The 18,527-nt window shown below is 44.1% G+C and overlaps 1 protein-coding gene across 2 annotated transcripts in view; it reads left to right on the top strand.

Annotated features, from left to right (window-relative positions):
* The window catches only part of PDE8A (phosphodiesterase 8A), a 146,578-nt gene that overhangs the window by 75,723 nt on the left and 52,328 nt on the right, over window positions 1-18,527 (top strand). For both annotated transcript variants that reach the window (XM_069560392.1, XM_069560391.1), the window contains exons 3-5: window positions 1,223-1,413; window positions 16,597-16,653; window positions 17,307-17,361. In XM_069560392.1, coding sequence (XP_069416493.1) covers window positions 1,223-1,413; window positions 16,597-16,653; window positions 17,307-17,361 — 303 coding nt within the window. The remainder of the gene's footprint in view (window positions 1-1,222; window positions 1,414-16,596; window positions 16,654-17,306; window positions 17,362-18,527) is intronic.

The following is an 18,527-nucleotide window of genomic DNA, read 5'->3' on the forward strand; positions in this document are numbered from 1 at the left end:
TAGATGAATTTATTCTGTATTTATTCTGTATGAATCATCTGTATTTACAGATGAGGAAATGTCTGCAACCTACTTTAAAAATTAAAAGGTTCAGCAAAATAATAATAATTGTGTGTGTGTGTGTGTGGAGAGAGAGAGAGAAAAGGTGTAAAAATGTTACCAACTCATGAAATTAGAAGAGGGGCATTCATTGTCATTCATAACTTCCTGTAGGTTTGAAATTTTCTAAAATAGAGTAAAAGCGTAGTCTGTGCAAGGGTACTGAATCAGCTCCAGCAGAGAGAAACTATCTGCAAATTTTCTAGTCCAAAATCTTAAAGAAAATAACCAACTGAAATTAAGCTCCAGAGTGACCAGATGCCCCAGGTACACACACTGTTAGAATTTGTAACACGGGAAAAGCACTGGCGGAAATTTGCTGTTTGCTTCTGCTGTATTTGTGCACCCCAGTAAGCTTAGAGGAACCCAGTCCTCAGGAACAGAGTTTCTGTCGGCTTCGCAGTCTCTTCCCCTCAGGCCGGCCAGCCTGGGTGTGAAGGGGGATGGGGCGGCACGCCCTACCAGGTTGGCGCAGGCACCTGGCCGCACAGGGCAGAGGCAGCTGCAGGCCTCACCTGCCCGGGCCGGGCACAGGGGCGCCAGCTGGCTCTTGCACCTGGAGCTATTCCCGTGTCACTAAATGAGCAGGTTTGAAAGTGTCACATTTTGGTCTGCTTTGATCTCCTGTCTTACAATCAAAGTAATTTTTTTAAACTTGGAGGAATTAAGAAGGCTTGAGTCAGATTATTTAATACTTTAAATATTATTTAAAGTATTAAGTATTTTAAGAGCTTGACTGAATTATTGGCATTTACCGTCTAAGGACTTAACCTAGTTAACTTCCTGTTAACTAAAATTTGTGTTTTGATTGATTTGGTATTAAGATGAAATACTTAAGTTTTTGTTGAATTCTTCCAGTGGGCTTATTAGCAAAAGAAATAAGCATTTGACCCATGCTCTGACTTTCAGACTCAGAACAGCTAGAATAGCTCTTGTTTCAGGGAGCTGAGCAGTAACATTGCTGAGTTACGTGGAGGAAAAGGATTTACTCAACAGATTGTAATGCTTACATATGTATACTTGCCTTGAAAACACTTGGGAGTTTTCTATGGGCTTCTAAGACATGACAGTTCTAACAGCATTTTTTTTTTTTAAAAGAAGTGTTCATGCTTTTTTGATTCAGGTACTTTTAGTGTTTACCAAAGAAGATAACCAGTGTAATGGATTCTGCAGGGCGTGTGAAAAAGCAGGGTTTATGTGTACAGTTACCAAGGAGGCTCAAACTGCCCTCGCCTGTTTCTTGGACAAACACCATGACATCATCATTATAGACCACAGAAATTCCCGACATCTGGATGCTGAGGCGCTGTGCAGGTGAGCCTGAGAAGTGGGCCTCGAGAGTCCTGTGGCATTTGTGACAATAAATGCAGTCCTGAAATACATTCAGTTGAATTCAGTGTCTTTTAAGTTGCCTTCCGTGCATGTAAAATGAACAAGACATTAGACTATATTATCGGGCTTCCCTGGTGGCTGATCAGTTCAGTTCAGTCTCTCAATTGTGTCCGACTCTTTGTGACCCCATGAATCACAGCACGTCAGGCCTCCCTGTCCATCACCAACTCCTAGAGTTCACTCAGACTCACGTCCATCGAGTCCATGATGCCATCCAGCCATCTCATCCTCTGTCGTCCTCTTCTCCTCCTGCCCCCAATCCCTCCCAGCATCAGAGTCTTTTCCAAGAATTCTTCACATGAGGTGGCCAAAGTACTGGAGTTTCAGCTTTAGCATCATTCCTTCCAAAGAAATCCCAGGACTGATCTCCTTTAGGATGGACTGGTTGGATCTCCTTGCAGTCCAAGGGACTCTCAAGAGTCTTCTCCAACACCACGGTTCAATTCTTCGGTGCTCAGCCTTCTTCACAGTTCAACTCTCACATCCATACGTGACCACGGGGAAAACCATAGCCTTGACTAGACGGACCTTAGTCAGCAAAGTAATATCTCTGCTTTTGAATATGCTATCTAGGTTGGTCATAACTTTTCTTTTCTTTCTGGTGGCTGATATGGTAAAGAATTCATCTGCAATGCGGGAGACCTGTGTTTGATTCCTGGGTTGGGAAGAGCCCCTGGAGAAGGAAATGGCAACCCACTCTAGTATTTTTGCCTGGGAAATCCCATAGTCAGAGAAGCCTGGTGGGCTGCAGTCCGTGGGGTCACAAAGAGTCAGACAAGACTAAGCAACTAACACTTTCACTTTAGAATATTATTACTTTTAGGAGTGGTCTTTATCTCTTTTGTTTCATTTTGCTTTGCTTAAAGCAGTAAGAAAATACGAATGTGAACTGTTAAGGGTTAAGATGAAATCCCGTATGTCATTAACCACAACTGTCACCTGCATAGGACTGCAACAAGAGTTATTGTCATTTTCTAGATGTTTTAAAAGTTACAACACATTTGAACATTGTCTGCCAATCTTAGGCAAATGTCCCTTGTTTTTAATACTTGCAGAAAATCAATATCATGAGAGAATTTGTGAGGCAGACATAAATCTAAGAAAGTTGCTTTCTCAAGAAGAGTCATTTGTTGCTGATGGAAGCAAAGCAAAAGTGAAATAGCAGTTTTATTTAAAAGGAAGCTTTACTTGGGGGAAGACAAATCATAATTTGAATATAATGTAAAATTTTATAATGTGTTAATTTTCCAGTTCCAGTTCAGTCACTCAGTTGTGTCCGACTCTGCGACCCCATGGATTGCAGCATGCCAGGCTTCCCTGCCCATCACCAACTCCCGGAGCTTACTCAAACTCATGTCCGTTGAGTCAGTGATGTCATCCAACCATCTCATCCTCTGTCGTCCCCTTCTCCTCCTGCCCTCAATCTTTCCCAGCATCCAGTGAGTCACCTCTTCGCATCAGGTGCCCAAAGTATTGGAGTTTCAGCTTCAACATCAGTCCTTCCAGTGAATATTCAGGACTGATTTCCTTTAGGATGGACTGGTTGGATCTCCTTGCAGTCCAAGGGACTCTGAAGAGTCTTCTCCATTACCACGGTTCAAAAGCATCAATTCTTCTGCGTTCAGCTTTATTTATAGTCCAACTCTCACATCCATACATGACCACTGGAAAAACCATAGCCTTGACTAGTCGGACCTTTGTTGGCAAAGTAATGTCTCTGCTTTTTAATATGCTGTCTAGGTTGGTCATAACTTTCCTTCCAAGGAGTAAGCATCTTTTAATTTCATGGCTGCAATCACCATCTGCAGTGATTTTGGAGCCGAAAAAAATAAAGTCTGACACAGTTTCCCCATCTATTTGCCATGAAGTGATGGGGCTGGGTGTTAATTTTAGGAATGTTTAAATCTTGGTTTTTAAGAGCTAGAAAAGATTAAAAGCTAAATATTAATGTAACGATTTAAAAACTGAGCTGACAAGAAATTGACATCCCATCAGAAGGCTGTTTATAGGTACATGGTGACTTCTGTGTACTTGAGAATTCACCTGTCAGGTGGTCAGACAAGGTGGCTTTCGCCCTGGTGTGATCCACGTCTGTTCAGACTTGCCCCCGGCCTTGGTCTCAGGCCTGCTGTGCTGCCTGCCTCCCTTTCCTATTACTGTCAGGTTGATGACAGTTAGCCATTGTCCCTGGAGCCAGATCTGTCGGACGTGCCATCTGGCAGTGCCCCTGTGAGGGCTGCGGAGGTGTGGAGGGAGTCCTGACCCCGGGGCCTAGCCTCTGGCCTTCAGGTCACTTGACATCTTCTCTGAGGATGTGTTTTCTCAGCTGTAAATCTGGAACATTTGGTTTCCAAGATCCTTTCTCTCTCCAACATTTGATGGATGGCATTCAGAGGAAGGGAAGAAAATGTCTCAGCTACATTGTGCTTATAGTCTTGACGGAGTGCTGCGAGGCAGGAGAGGTGTCTGAAGAGGGCCAGAGAGCCCAGATAGAAGAGGTGAGAGGGATGAGGCGCTGAGGAAACCCTGGCTGCCTTCACAGTCTCATCCAAGTCCAGACCCGGCCACAGATGTGCGCAGAACCGTGACTTTCGCACTTGCAAACATGGCCTTGCTAGACCATCCAGGGCTCTAAGGGAAAGATTCAATGGTGGTAGTTATGTTCTGCTTTTTTTTTTTTTTAACTTTTTATTTCCTATGGGAGTATAGCTGATTAACAGTATTATGATAGTTTCAGGTACATAGCAGAGCAACTCAGCCATACGTATACATGTGTCCATTCTCCCTGAAACTCCCCTCCCATCCAGGCTGCCACATAACATTGAGCAGAGTTCCTTGTGCTGTACACTAGGACCTTGTTGGTTATCCACTTTATTTATTTATTTTGGTTATCCACTTTAAATATATGCTCTACTTTTTTTTTTTTTACTGTGGAATGCAAAAGTAGGAGGTCAAGAAACACCTGGAGTAACTGGCAAATTTGGTCTTGGGGTACAGAATGAAGCAGGGCAAAGGGTAGCACAGTTTTGCCAAGAGAATGCACTGGTCATAGCAAACACCCTCTTCCAGCAGCACAAGAGAAGACTCTACACATGGACATCACCAGATGGTCAACACCGAAATCAGATTGATTATATTCTTTGTAGCCAAAGATGGAAAAGCTCTATACAGTAAGCAAAAACAAGACCAGGAGCTCACTGTGGCTCACATCATGACTCCTTATTGCCAAATTCAGACTTAAATTGAAGAAAGTAGGGAAAACCACTAGACCATTCAGGTATGACCTAAATCAAATCCCTTACCATTATACAGTGAAAGTGACAAATAGATTCAAGGGATTAGATCTGATAGAGTGCCTGAAGAACTATGGACGGAGGTTCGTGACATTGTATAGGAGACAGAGATCAAGACCATCCCCAAGAAAAAGAATTGGAAGAAAGCAAAATGGTTGTCTGAGGAAGCCTTAAAAATAGCTGTGAGAAGAGAAGAAGCGAAAAGCAAAGGAGAAAAGGAAAGATACAACCATCTGAGTGCAGAGTTCCAAAGAAGAGCAAAGAGAGATAAGAAAGCCTTCCTCAGATCAATGCAAAGAAATAGAGGAAAACAATAGAATGAGAAAGACTAGAAATCTCTTCAAGAAAATTAGAGATACCAAGGGAACATTTCATGCAACAAGGGGCGCACAGTAAAGGACAGAAATGGTATGGACCTAACAGAAGCAGAAGGTATTAAGAAGAGGTGGCAAAAATACACAGAAGAACTATATAAAAAAGATCTTCATGACCAGATAAACACAATGGTGTGATCGTTCACCTAGAGCCAGACATCCTGGAATGCGAAGTCAAGTGGGCCTTAGGAAGCATCACTATGAACAAAGCTAGTGCAGGTGATGGAATTCCAGTGGAGCTGTTTCAAATCCTAAAAGATGATGCTGTGAAAGTGCTGCACTCAGTATGCCAGCAAATTTGGAAAACTCAGCAGTGGCCACAGGACTGGAAAAGGTCAGTTTTCATTCCAGTACCAAAGAAAGGCAATGCCAAAGAATGCTCAAACTACTGCACAGTTGTACTCGTCTCACATGCTAGTAATGCTCAAAATTCTCCAAGCCAGGCTTCAACAGTGTGTGAACTGTGAACTTCCTGATGTTCAAGCTGGTTTTAGAAAAGGCAGAGGAACCAGAGATTAAATTTCCAACATCCGTTGGATCATCGAAAAAGCAAGAGAGTTCCAGAAAAATATCTATTTCTGCTTTATTGATTATGCCAAAGCCTTTGACTGTGGATCACAACAAACTGCAAAATTCTTTAAGAGATGGGAATACCAGACCACTTGACCTGCCTCCTGAGAAATCTGTATGCAAGTCAGGAAGCAACAGTTAGAACTGGACATGGAACAGCAGACTGGTACCAAATCGGGAAAGGAGGAGGTCAAGGCTGTATATTGTCACCCTGCTTATTTAACATATATGCAGTTCAGTTCAGTTGCTCAGTCGTGTCCAACTCTTTGCGACACCATGAATCGCAGCACGCCAGGCCTCCCTATCCATCACCAACTCCCGGAGTTCACTCAGACTCGTGTCCATTGAGTCAGTGATGCCATCCAGCCATCTCATTCTCTGTCATCGCCTTCTCCTCCTGCCCCCAATCCCTCCCAGCATCAGAGTCTTTTCCAATGAGTCAACTCTTTGCATGAGATGGCCAAAGTACTGGAGTTTCAACTTCAGCATCATTCCTTCCAAAGAAATTCCAGGACTGATCTCCTTCAGAATGGACTGGTTGGATCTCCTTGCAGTCCAAGGGACTCTCAAGAGTCTTCTCCAACACCACAGTTCCAAAGCATCAATTCTTCAGCGCTCAGTCTTCTTCACAGTCCAACTCTCACATCCATACATGACCACAGGAAAAACCATAGCCTTGACAAGATGGACCTTAGTCAGCAAAGTAATGTCTCTGCTTTTGAATATGCTATCTAGGTTGGTCATAACTTTCCTTCCAAGGAGTAAGCGTCTTTTAATTTCATGGCTGCAGTCACCATCTGCAGTGATTTTGGAGCCCCCAAAATAAAGTCTGCCACTGTTTCCACTGTTTCCCCATCTATTTCCCATGAAGTGATGGGACCGGATGCCATGATCTTTGTTTTCTGAATGTTGAGTTTTAGGCCAACTTTTTCACTCTCCTCTTTCACTTTCATCAAGAGGCTTTTTAGTTCCTCTTCACTTTCTGCCATAAGGATGGTGTCATCTGCATATCTGAGATTATTGATATTTCTCCCGGCAATCTTGATTCCAGCTTGTGTTTCTTCCAATCCAGCGTCTCTCATGATGTGCTGCGCATATAAGTTAAATAAGTGGGGTGACAATATACAGCCTTGAAGTATTCCTTTTCCTATTTGGAACCAGTCTGTTGTTCCATGTCCAGTTCTAACTGTTGCTTCCTGACCTGCATACAGATTTCTCAAGAGGCAGGTCAGGTGGTCTGGTATTCCCATCTCTTTCAGAATTTTCCACAGTTTATTGCATGAACATATATGCAGAGTACATCATAAGAAACATTGGGCTGGAAGAAGCACAAGCTGGAATCAAGATTGCCAGGAGAAATATCAATAACATCAGATATGCAGATGATACCACCCTTATGGCAGAAAGTGATGAACTAAAGAGCTTCTTGTTGAAAGTGAAAGAGGAGAGTGAAAAAGTTGGCTTAAAACTCAACATTCAGAAAACTAAGATCATGGTCTCTAGTCCTATCCCTTGATGGCAAATAGGTGGGGAAACAGTGACAGACTTTATATTTTTTGGCTCCTAAATCACTGCAGATGGTGACTGCAGCCATGAAATTAAAAGATACTTGTTTCTTGGAAGAAAAGTTATAATCAATCTAGACAGCATATTAAAAAGTAGAAACATTATTTTAACAACAAAGGTCTGTCTAGTCAAGGCTATGGTTTTTCCAGTAGTCATGTATGGATGTGAGAGTTGGACTGTGAAGAAGACTGAGCGCTGAAGAATTGATGCTTTGGAACTGTGGTGTTGGAGAAGACTCTTGAGAGTCCCTTGGACTGCAAGGAGATCAAACCAGTCCATCCTAAAGGAGATCAGTCCTGGGTGTTCATTGGAAGGACTGATGTTGAAGCTGAAACTCCAATACTTTGGGCACCTGATGCGAAGAGCTGACTCATTGGAAAAGACCCTGATGCTGGGAAAGATTGAGGGCAGGAGGAGAAGGGGACAACAGAGGATGAGATGGTTGGATGACATCACCGACTCAATGGACCTGCATTTGAGTAAGCTCCTGGAGTTGGTGATGGGCAGGGAGGCCTGGCATGCTGCAGCCGATGGGGTTGCAAAGAGTCGGACACGACTGAGCAACTGAACTGAACTGAAAAATACATATAAGACTTCCCTCGTAAAGAATCTGCCTGCCCGTGGAGGATGCACAGGTTCCAAATCCCTGGGAGTCAGTGAGATCCCTTGGAGGAGATGACAACCCACTTCAGTTTCTTGCCTGGGAAATCCCATGGACAGAAGAGTTGGGTGGGCTACAGTCCATGGGGTCACAGAAGAGTTGGACACAACTTAGTGAATAAATAACAACAAATGCATATAACATGCAATTATGCCCCACTTTTTTAGGTGGGAAAATGTTATATTTTTACATATTTTGGGAATGGAATCTTCTTGACCCAGGGATCGAACCTGGGTCTCTCACTTTTCATGCAGATTCCTTACCATCTGAGCCACCAGGGAAGCCCTCTAAACAAATAGGGTAACTTACTCAGCAAACTTTTCTTGATATATAAATGCCCAGTTTTACAGTTTGAAAATAGAGAAGGTGACTCGGGTTGCTTCTTATGTGGTTTTGGAGACATACGGACTGTCATGTGTGCATGTCCTCTCCAAGTCCCCACCACCATCCGCCCAGCCTCTCCTGGGGTTAGGGGTCCCAAGGGGCAGTCCTAGGTTTCAGGAGTTCTCCATGTTGAGCCCAGCTTTGTCCATATTTGGCCCGGGGGTCACTAGAACAGTTCTAATCCCTTTCCCCCACTTTCCAACGTCTGAGGGCAGGGACGGTCTTTTCGGGGTGGACACATCCTCACTGCTGTCACAAAGTGTGGTCTCATAGTCCAGTCCCAGAAAGAGGGTCTCTTCTCTGTGCCTTCCTCCAGTCAGGAGCTCTTGTCAGCCTGGCTCCAGAACTGGAAAGCCCACAGGTTTGGGAGGACGAGTGTGGAGCAAGCAGAGTAGTGCTCCCCCCTGTGTTGGCTGGAGAGCTGACCTCTGCACATGCACCCCAGTCACGTTCCCTTCCTGATGGCTGTGTCACAGCCCTGTCGAGAATCCGGAGTCTCTCTCACTAGCTGTTTTCTACCACGTCATATTTGTCTTGTTGGCTGAGGATTTACAAGGGGGAGGGACCCTTGTGCCATTTGTAAGGAGTTTTCTAGAGGTAAGAGTAGACCTTGATTTATCTTGCTGGTCAGTTTCATCTCCATTCTGGCCCTTACCTGGCTTATATCCCTTGAGATCATCCCTTTAAGGGGGCCTGCCCACTTTGGACTGTCCCTTCAAGGACACTCTCCAGGATCTCCCTCCTGCCTGCTTGACTGTCCCTTCAAGGACTCTATCCAGGATCTCCCTCCTGAACCTGCTTTCCACTTACACGTCTCACGAGACCTTAGCCCTGGCGGAGCTCTGTCTGTCCCTTCATCTTCCTTCTGGGACACCTGATCAACACCCCTGAGTAGGGTTTTTCGTCAGTTGCTGACTTTTCTCAGCAGTCATGGCTGCCACCTGGAGAGTGAAGTAGGAGATGGACGGGGCCGAGGCTAGCCAGTCCGCTGAGGCCAGGGCCCCCTCCCAACTTCCCATGGCGACAAAAGCTGACCACGGCCATTAGCAAACCAAGATAAGATGACAGATGTGTCGGAAGTCGGGAGACAGAGAAGGACAGGCTCCCTGCCAAGTTTCTTATGCTGTGGGGACTAGTAGAGGGGCCTGTTCTGGGAATGTCTTCTACAGCTGAAATCCCAGGCCCTAGAGGAAGAGGGAAGAAGCTAGCTTCACTCCAGCTGCGTACCTCTGAGCCTGCTGCTGGAGCCACACCAGCCAGAGCCGAGCACCACCACTTCTGTGACTCGCTTTCTACATCCACTGGAAACACAGGACAGGGAGCAGAGGGAGGCAGACAAAGATATGGTTTCTCTTGCTGTGTTTAAGAAGGCTGGAGGCGTGAGGAGCCTGGCATCAGTCCTTCACCTACTGCGGTATCAAGGCAGTGAACTGCTTTAATTCTCAGTTGAGAGAAGGGGAGAGCGAGCAGGCCAGGAGGCCGCTCTGTGTAGCAGACCCGTGCACACCTGCTGGCGGTGTGCTCTGAGCACGAACTTGCTCCTGTTGACTGCTCTGCAGGCCCAGACCTAAGAGAAGGATGGCTGCTAACGCCCAGGCAGTCGCCTCTGACCCTCCCTGCTACAGACACGCTGCCTGGTTGATGACCCTCCAGTTCAAGAACAAAGATGGGGCCCTGTAAAAAGCTGCCAAGTAATGGAGGGGGAAAGAACAGCCTTAAAGACTAAGAAAATTATTTTCTATAAGCAGCTGAAGGGACTTCCCTGGTGGTCCAGTGGCTAAGACTTTGTGCTCCTAATGCAGGGGGCCCAGGTTCCATCCCTGGTCAGAGTGCTAGATCCCACATGCTGCAACTAAGAGCTTTCAGGCGACAGCTAAAGATGCAGCATGCCACAACTGAGATCTAGCACAGCCAAATAATGAATATATTTTTAAAAGCTGCCAAAAAACCCCTCCAATGAACCTTTTAGAAGACGTACGCTTAGTGTCCTCAGAAGAAATGAAGAAATACTCCTCTGTGCAGCAGGAGCAGGGCACCGTAATGGAAGGGGAGATTTTTACGAAAGAAGATGGGGGAAATAAAGCACCACACAGAAACCCCACATACGTGGATAGATGTTCTGTGTTGAGTGTAGAAGCGAGACTGCACTCAGTGCTGGATGCTTTCATAACCATCTCTGCACTTACCATGGTTTGAAGATCATCCTTTATTTACTACTGTAAATTCCATTCTTGTCCATGTGAACTCCATTCCCCGTAGCAGAGGGAACAGTGTCAAAGTACATATGATGGACTTGGGCTTTTGTAAACTTTAACTCATGGAAAGGCTTTGCTGTGCTCTTAGAGAAAGCCTCAGCTTGTGGCCTTCCTCTGGTTTCGTGTCAAGGCCATCCTCAGAACTATTTGTAGTTCCCTGGTGCATCTTGACACTGGCGGTTGCCTGCCCCACTCCCACCCCTCCATATCCAGTTCTACTCTTTTCTTCTTTTGGCTGTTCCATGGGGCATGTAAGATCTTAGTTCCCTGACCAGGGATCGAACCAACGCCCCCTGCAGTGAAAGCGCAGAATCTTAATCACTGGACCACCAGTGCAGTCCCTACTCTTTTCTTAATAGTAGAATTTCTAGTGTTTCTGGGAAGACAGCCACCTAGAACATACACTGCGCCCCCTAGCTTTTCTTGCCACTGGGCAATGGGCACGTCATGTGCATTTTCTGGAAAGTGTCCGTGAAGGGAGAAGGCACGCCTTTCTTAACTGTTCTCTAGATTATGGCTAGAGCTCGGCACCTGTCTTGGATTATGGGAAGAAACCAAGACAGGAAAAGCTAGCTTCCTGATGTTGCAAAGTGCCATAGCAGCGTGGATTCCCTGCCTCTGCACGTCTTTGATGTGCGAGCTGAGTCTTGTTGAGAGTGTTCTGTTGTGCACAGCTGTGTCACAAGCGTCACACCAGGGAGCCTGGTTCTGGGGGCTTCCCAGTGTGCTTGCGCAGCCTGCAGAACGTCATGCTGTGGACTCAGGCCCCATCTTTTCTCCTGACTTTGAAGTCTTCCTTCCTTACATCTGGGGACACATCTTGATGGTGCCATGTCATTTCTATCTTGGTTTTCATGAATTCTAAGGTAAAGAGTCTTAGCTTTCAATCTAGGTTCCTGGCATTCCTATTTCCTGGCCAGTTCTTCTTTCTTATGGACTGTAAAAAGCCTAGAATACACTCCTACCTTTTTTTAAATTTATTTTTTAATGGAAAGATAATTGTTTTACAGAATTTTGTTGTTTTCTGTCAAGCATCAGCATGAGTCAGCCATAGGTATAAACATGTCCCCTCCCTCTTGAACCTCCCTCCCATCTCCCTCCTCATCCCACCACTCTAGGTTGATACAGAGCCCCTGCTTGAGTTCTCCGAGACATACAGCAAATTCCCATTGGCTATCTATTTTACATATGGTAATGTAAGTTTTCATATTACTCTCCCCATACATCTATCCTCTCTTCCTTCTCCCCATGTCCATAAGTGTTCTCTGTTTCTCCTCTGCTGCCTTGCAAATAAATTCATCAGTACCATCTTTCTAAATTGCATATATATGTGTTAGTATACAATCTTTCTCTTTCTCTTTCTGACTTACTTCACTCTGTATAATAGGCTCTAGGTTCGTCCTCCTCATTAGAATTGACTCATGTGTTCCTTTTTATGGCTGAGTAACATTCCATTGTATATATGTTCTACGACTTCTTATCCATTCATCTGTTGATGGGTATCTAGGTTGCTTCTGTGTTCTAGCTATTGTAAGTAGTGCTGCAATGAATAATGGGATACATGTGTCTTTTTCAGTTTTGGTTTCCTTGGGATATATGCCTAGGAGTGGGATTGCTGGGTCATATGGTGTTTTTATTCCCAGTTTTTAGAAGAATCTCCATACCGTCTTCCCATAGTGGCTGTATCAATTTATATTCCCACCAACTGTGCAAGAGGGTTCCCTTTTCTCCACACGCTTTCCAGCATTTACTGTTTGTAGACTTTTTGTTGATGACCATTCTGACCAGTTTGAGGTGATACCTCATTATAGTTTTGATGTGCATCTCTCTGATAATGAGCGATGTTGAGCATATTTTCCTGTGTTTGTTAGCCATCTGTATGTCTTTGGAGAAATGTCTGTTTAGGTCTTTTCTCCAGCTTTTGATTGGGTTGTTTTTTTTTCTTGTATTGAGTTGTATGAGCTGCTTGTATATTTTGGAAATTAATCCTTTGTCAATCTTTTCATTTGCTATAGTTTCCTTCCATTCTGAGGGGTGTCTTTTCATCTTGTTTATCATTTCCTTTTCTGTGCAAAAGCTTTTAAGTTTAACTAGGTCCCACTTGTTTTTGTTTTCATTACTCTAGGAGCTGGGGTAAAGAATCCACCTGCAATGCAGGTGACCCCAGTTCGATTCCTGTGTTGGGAAGGTCTCCTGGAGAAGGGATAGGCTACACACACTCCAGTATTCTTGGGCTTCCTTGTGGCTCAGCTGGTAAAGAATCTGCCTGCAATTCAGGAGACCTAGGTTTAATCTCTGGTTTGGGAAGATCCCCTGGAGAAGGGAAAGGCTACCCACTCCAGTATTCTGGCCTGGGGAATTCCATGGACTGTAGAGTCTGTGGTGTCACAAAGAGTCAGACACAACTGAGCAGCTTTCAGTCTTTCAGGAGGTGGGTCATAGAGGATCTTGCTTTGATTTATGTCATCAAGTGTTCCGCCTATATTTTCCTCTATGAGTTTTATAGTTTCTTACATTTAGGTCTTTAATCTCTTTCGAGTTTATCTTTGTGTATGTGTTAGAAAGTGTCCTAATTTCATTCTTTTACACATAGCTGTCCAGTTTTCCCAGCACCACTTACTGAAGATGCTATCTTTGCTCCATTGTATATTCTTGCCTTCTTTGTCAAAAATAAGGTACCTGTAGGTGTGTGGGTTTATTTCTGGGCTTTCTATCTTGTTCCATTGGTCTATATTTCTGTTTTGTGCCAGTATCATACTGTCTTGATGGCTGTAGCTTTGTAGTATAATCTGAAATCAGGAAGGTTGATTCCTCCAGCTCCGTTCTTTTTTCTCAAAACAGCTTTGGCTATTCAGAGTCTTTTGTGTTTCCATATGAATTGTGAAATTTTTTGTTCTAGTTCTGTGAAAAATGAAATTGGTAATTTGATAGGGATTGCATTGAATTTGTAGATTGCATTTGGTAGTATAGTCATTTTCACAATATTGATTCTTCCTACCCAGGAACATGGAGTATCTCTCCATCTGTTTATATCACCTTTGATTTCTTTCATTAGTGTCTTACAATTTTCTGTATACACTTCTTTTGTTTCCTTAGGTAGGTTTATTCCTAGATATTTTATTCTTTTTGTTGCATTGGTGAATGGGATTGATACCTTAATTTCTCTTTCTGATTTTTCATTGTTAGTATATAGGAATGCAAGTGATTTCTGTGTATTGATTTTGTATCCTGCAACTTTGCCAAATTCACTGATTAGCTCTAGTAGTTTTCTGATAGTATCTTCAGGGTTTTCTTTGTATAATATCACGTCATCTGCAAACAGTGAGAGCTTTACTTCTTTTCCAATCTGGATTCCTTTTATTTATTTATTTTCTCTGATTGCTGTAGTTAGGACTTCCAAAACGATGTTGAATAATAGTGGTGAGAGTGGACACCACCCCTGCCTTTTCATAGTGTTAGACCTCCTTTGGAGGGATGCACTTGTCTCTGGGAAACATGGTCTTTCCTTCCACTTTGACCTCAGCCCCATGTCCTTATCCCTGTGTCCCGACCTGCTTACTGAGGTCATCTGTGTGGTTGCCTACCTGCTCTGTTACCACTCAGATCTCTGTTTCTCCTGTAAAAAGTCATGAGCTGGTTTGAGGCGGCTGGTGGCATACTTCAGAGTTGCCATTTCTCCCACTAAATCTTCATGATATGATAGAAATATAAACAGATGAACAACTAGAAATGTCCTAAGAAGCCATGGAACTACTGTTTGTGAATCCGCATCTTTCACTCCCTGTTTAAGGTTAGTGCTGGGGTGAGTAGCAGCCAATAGGTTTGAAAAGTGGGTGGGGCCCGTCTGTGTGAGTGTCTGCCATGCCAGTTATGCTTCTGAGCTCTCACAGCCCTTTCTGTGGCTCCTGCTCCAGGAAGGTAAGCTCGGCTCTGTTCCAGGCAGGCAACCACGATGGGACTGGGGCCTGGTCAGCAGGCCCTGCAGTGACCTCCCTGGTAGAGCCATGCAAGAAGCGCCCTTTAAGTTGGTTCCCTCTGGAGATGCTAGGCAGAAATGGAAGCTATAGGACTTAGAGTGGACACTGGGAAAAGCAAAAATGTTGACAGAGAGTGTGTATGTGTTATGAGCCGTGTGGCCCATGAGAGAGACTGGCTGTTCCCTGGAGGTGGAGAAGCCTCTCCATCCCTGAGCAGCTTCCCAACCCCAGAGCTACTCTGCATATACTGTTGGTTCTAAGCCTTGCTCCTCCTGAGCTCCAGAAGAAGACTTAGCCTCAATACCCTGAGGCAAGGGTAAGCGCAGGGGAGCACAGGCAGGCCCATTCATCTGTGTTTTGTGTGTGCCTGCTCTCATGCTTCAGGGGCAGGATTGAGTACTTGTGACAGAGTCCATATGACATGAAAAGCCTAAAATACTTACTGTCTGGCCCTCTGCAGGAAAATTTTGCCCAAACTGAGGCATCCTTTGCATACGATGACTTGACTTTTCCCTCACACGTCTGGAATGGTTATGTTATGTGTCATCCTTGGGACAGTGGAGAAATAGTCACGCCAGTCATTTTCTATATTCTGTGATTCAGAAGTGACAGAAGTGATTCTTGAACCAGCCGAACTGAAGTAAGGCAGTGAGTCTTGGCTCTTCTCTGTCCCATCGTGGACACATCCTCCAAGGGCCAGCTTGCTTCTGTCTTGACAGGGGGAGTCCAAATCTAGCCCCCTGCATACCCCTCCATCTGCAGTCACCCTCTAATGTGTGTCTCTTCCTTCTGGGCCAGGGGCCAAGTTCCTCCCCCTTCCTGTGGCCTGGCTCTTCTTCTCCAGAGAGTCCTGTTCTTTCCTGCAGTGTAGGGTGGGTCAAAGCAATTGCACATCTCAGTGGGGAGTTTATATTCTGCTCTTCTCTGTCATGTTTATCTCTGCCCTCTCTCATCTCTTGGCTGAATTTTCATTCCTCATGGCTTCCTTGGGAGCTGCTTCTCTAGAAGGGTTAAATTCAGTCCCTTTGGCAGCCTCTTCAGTCCCTTTGTTAAGTCATGTCCGACTCTTTGCAGCACCGTGGACTGCAGCACAGGCTTCCCCATGGACCCCACGAGCAGCCAGACTTCCCTGTCCTTCACTGTCTCCCAGGATTTACTCAAACTCATGTCCGTTGCATCAGGGATACCATGCAACCACCTCATCCTCTGTCATCCCCTTCTCCTCCTGCCCTCCATCTTTCCCAGCATCAAGGTCCTTACCAAATGAGTTGGCTCTTCGCATCAGGTGGCCAAAGCATTGGAACTTCAGCTTCATCATCAGTCCTTCCTGTGAATATTCAGACTTGATTTCCTTCAGGAGTGACTGGCTTGATCTCCTTACCATCCAAGGGTGGCCTCACACTCCGTGGGTAACTCAGTAGAGCAGTGTTTTCTACTTTTCTCCGTCAGTCTTCTGTTCTTAACTTTTCCTGTGAGGTTGATTCTCCTCATTCTGATGCATAAGAACACTTTGCATTTCTGAGTTTTAAATATTTATTGTTACTGTTTTGCCTGCATCCTGCTCGGGAGCCCTTCTCTGCACTGCTTAGAATGCAGTGGAGAGCTGGCCCTCGGGCTGCCTCACGCCCCCTGTAATGGTCACCGTCCGCTGGCTGTGATACATGTAGACCTGCATCTTCCTTTGACAGGAAGAGACGAGTGACCCTGCTCGTGTAAGGGGGATTCCCCAGGTAGGGAAAACTCTCCATCTGAAACAGCTCAGACCAGAACAAGAACAAATAGAAGGCATGTCATCAGAGCTGGCTGCTGTCTTCACGCTCCATAATTTTGAGAGTCACCACAGGCCACTGGTTAGCAGTTTGTCTCCTGAAGAAAGAAAGGTCAAGTTAGCCAAGAAGGTGACTCCAGAGTGTGGAGCGATCTTTCACTTTCCCCCAACTTTAACTGTTCTACCAAAATTTAGGTTTAGGTGTATTTAGTTTTTAAAGAATTGCTTTAAATTTATTTTAAAACTTTTTTTTAAAGGTCTATCAGATCATCAAAACTCTCAGAAAACACAGTTATTATTGGTGTAGTACGCAGGTAAGATATTTTTCTTTTTTTGAAATTCAGATGTCAGTGTAATGTGTGTGATTAATATCAGCTTGTGTCCTGTGATAGGCATCACCCTTTCTAGTTTGGCCTTTTCCGCTTTCTTATTTTCTTTCACTTTGGCAGTTAAATTCATGGCTGGAGTTTGTACTTTAACACTAGGTTTTGTGATTTTGGACTGTCTTTCACTTTAGAAAAGGGCCAACCAAGGGAGAATGCCATTCCTGAAGTATGAATGTTTTCCGGACATATTTCTTAGGGACTTCTAGCTCAAACTATCTATGAGAATTTATATTATACATAATTGGGGGAAACTTTATATTTCATTAAAATGGGAGGTAAGAAAAGAATGAAAATAATTTAGTCTAAATTAAAATTTTCACACAGCCACGTGCTCACGCCTGTGGTCTGGCTCTCAGTGTAATCTCTGTGCTTCAAGCAGTGATGTCTGGTGCCAAAAAGCCAGCGTGAAACTAAAACAGAACATTGTTTTACCTTTGTACATTTGACTTGTACGTTAATCTAATTCATCTAAAACTATTCATTATATGCCAATGATAATATTATATAAATTAGTAAATACAGATGTGAGATGTAACTGATTAGAAAAAACTGTCTCTAACCATTTACTTGTTCTTTTAAAGAGTGGATAGAGAAGAGTCATGTGTGATGTCCCTCATTGCTGCTGGCTTCACAAGGGTATGTACTCACTTCTTTGTTATGCAAGTATAATTCAGCATGACAGATTATTTTATCTCAGCTTTAGAGCCTGGCAATAGTTTTGAATTAATTTGAAAAAGAAAAATTGTCCTTATGCTGTGTTATAGTTTGATTTAATTTCATAATCTGGTAATCTGATAATCCACAATACTTTGCTTTCTCAGTTGCTCAAAACTATGCCTGCTAAATGCATCTAAACATAAAAAAAAAAATCTCCTTTAATGGCTTGCTCATTAGTTAAAAGTTGTACCATAGGATGTGTTGTCAATAATGCTTACAGGCATACATGCAACCTTAAAGCCAATTCAAGGATTCTGGAAGTAAGACCTACCCAACATGGCTCCATTTCTTTCTACCCCTGGCTCTAATCTCTTGGTTTCTCTTAAGCCAAAAAGCTTAGGCCGGCTTTGGTCAGCTAGTTGCTAGTGAGCCTTGGGAATCATGATGGAGAGAGCTCACATAAGGCTGATCATTGGGCAGACTTGTAGCCCAAATATCAATGAGGTCATGGAGAAACCTCACCCCTTGATTCTGGCTGGAAGCACTACCAAGGATCTGGAAGAAGCAGATACGCATCCTCCCAGGGGAAATTCCTTCTTCTTTAGCCTCAGAGAGTCTCTGCAAATAATCATTCAAGGGCAGCAGGCAGCCCTCAGTCAGCATTAACCCGTCCATAAGGAAACGCAGCATTGCAAGTGGGAACTAGCAGGGGAGAGAGGCAGCGGGAGCAGGCCCTCACAGTCCTCAGAAGTTAGAATTGTCAGATAAGATCGTGAAATGATTATGCTTATTATATGTAAAGAGACAAAGACAGGACAAGCTTAGAAATACCTTCAAGGAATAGGAAGTTATAAAAAGTGACGTAGCCGATTTTAAGCAGAACATAATTGAATTTTGAGAAATGCACATGTAATAAACTGAAAATTTTAAAACTTAGCAGGTCAGAAGAAATTATCCAGCATGTGGCACAAAGATCCAAAAACAGAAAATAAGTTAGAGAAGTTTAGAAAAGTGGAGGATAGAGCGGATGGTTTAGCATCTGTATAACTGGAGATACAGAAGAGTAGGAGAGAGAATGGGGCATTATATTTGAAGAGAATTTTCCAGAACTGATGGAAGACTATAATCCACAGATTCCAGAATTC

This window comes from Ovis canadensis, chromosome 18 (genome assembly GCF_042477335.2).
Source record: "Ovis canadensis isolate MfBH-ARS-UI-01 breed Bighorn chromosome 18, ARS-UI_OviCan_v2, whole genome shotgun sequence".
NCBI lineage: Eukaryota > Metazoa > Chordata > Mammalia > Artiodactyla > Bovidae > Ovis > Ovis canadensis.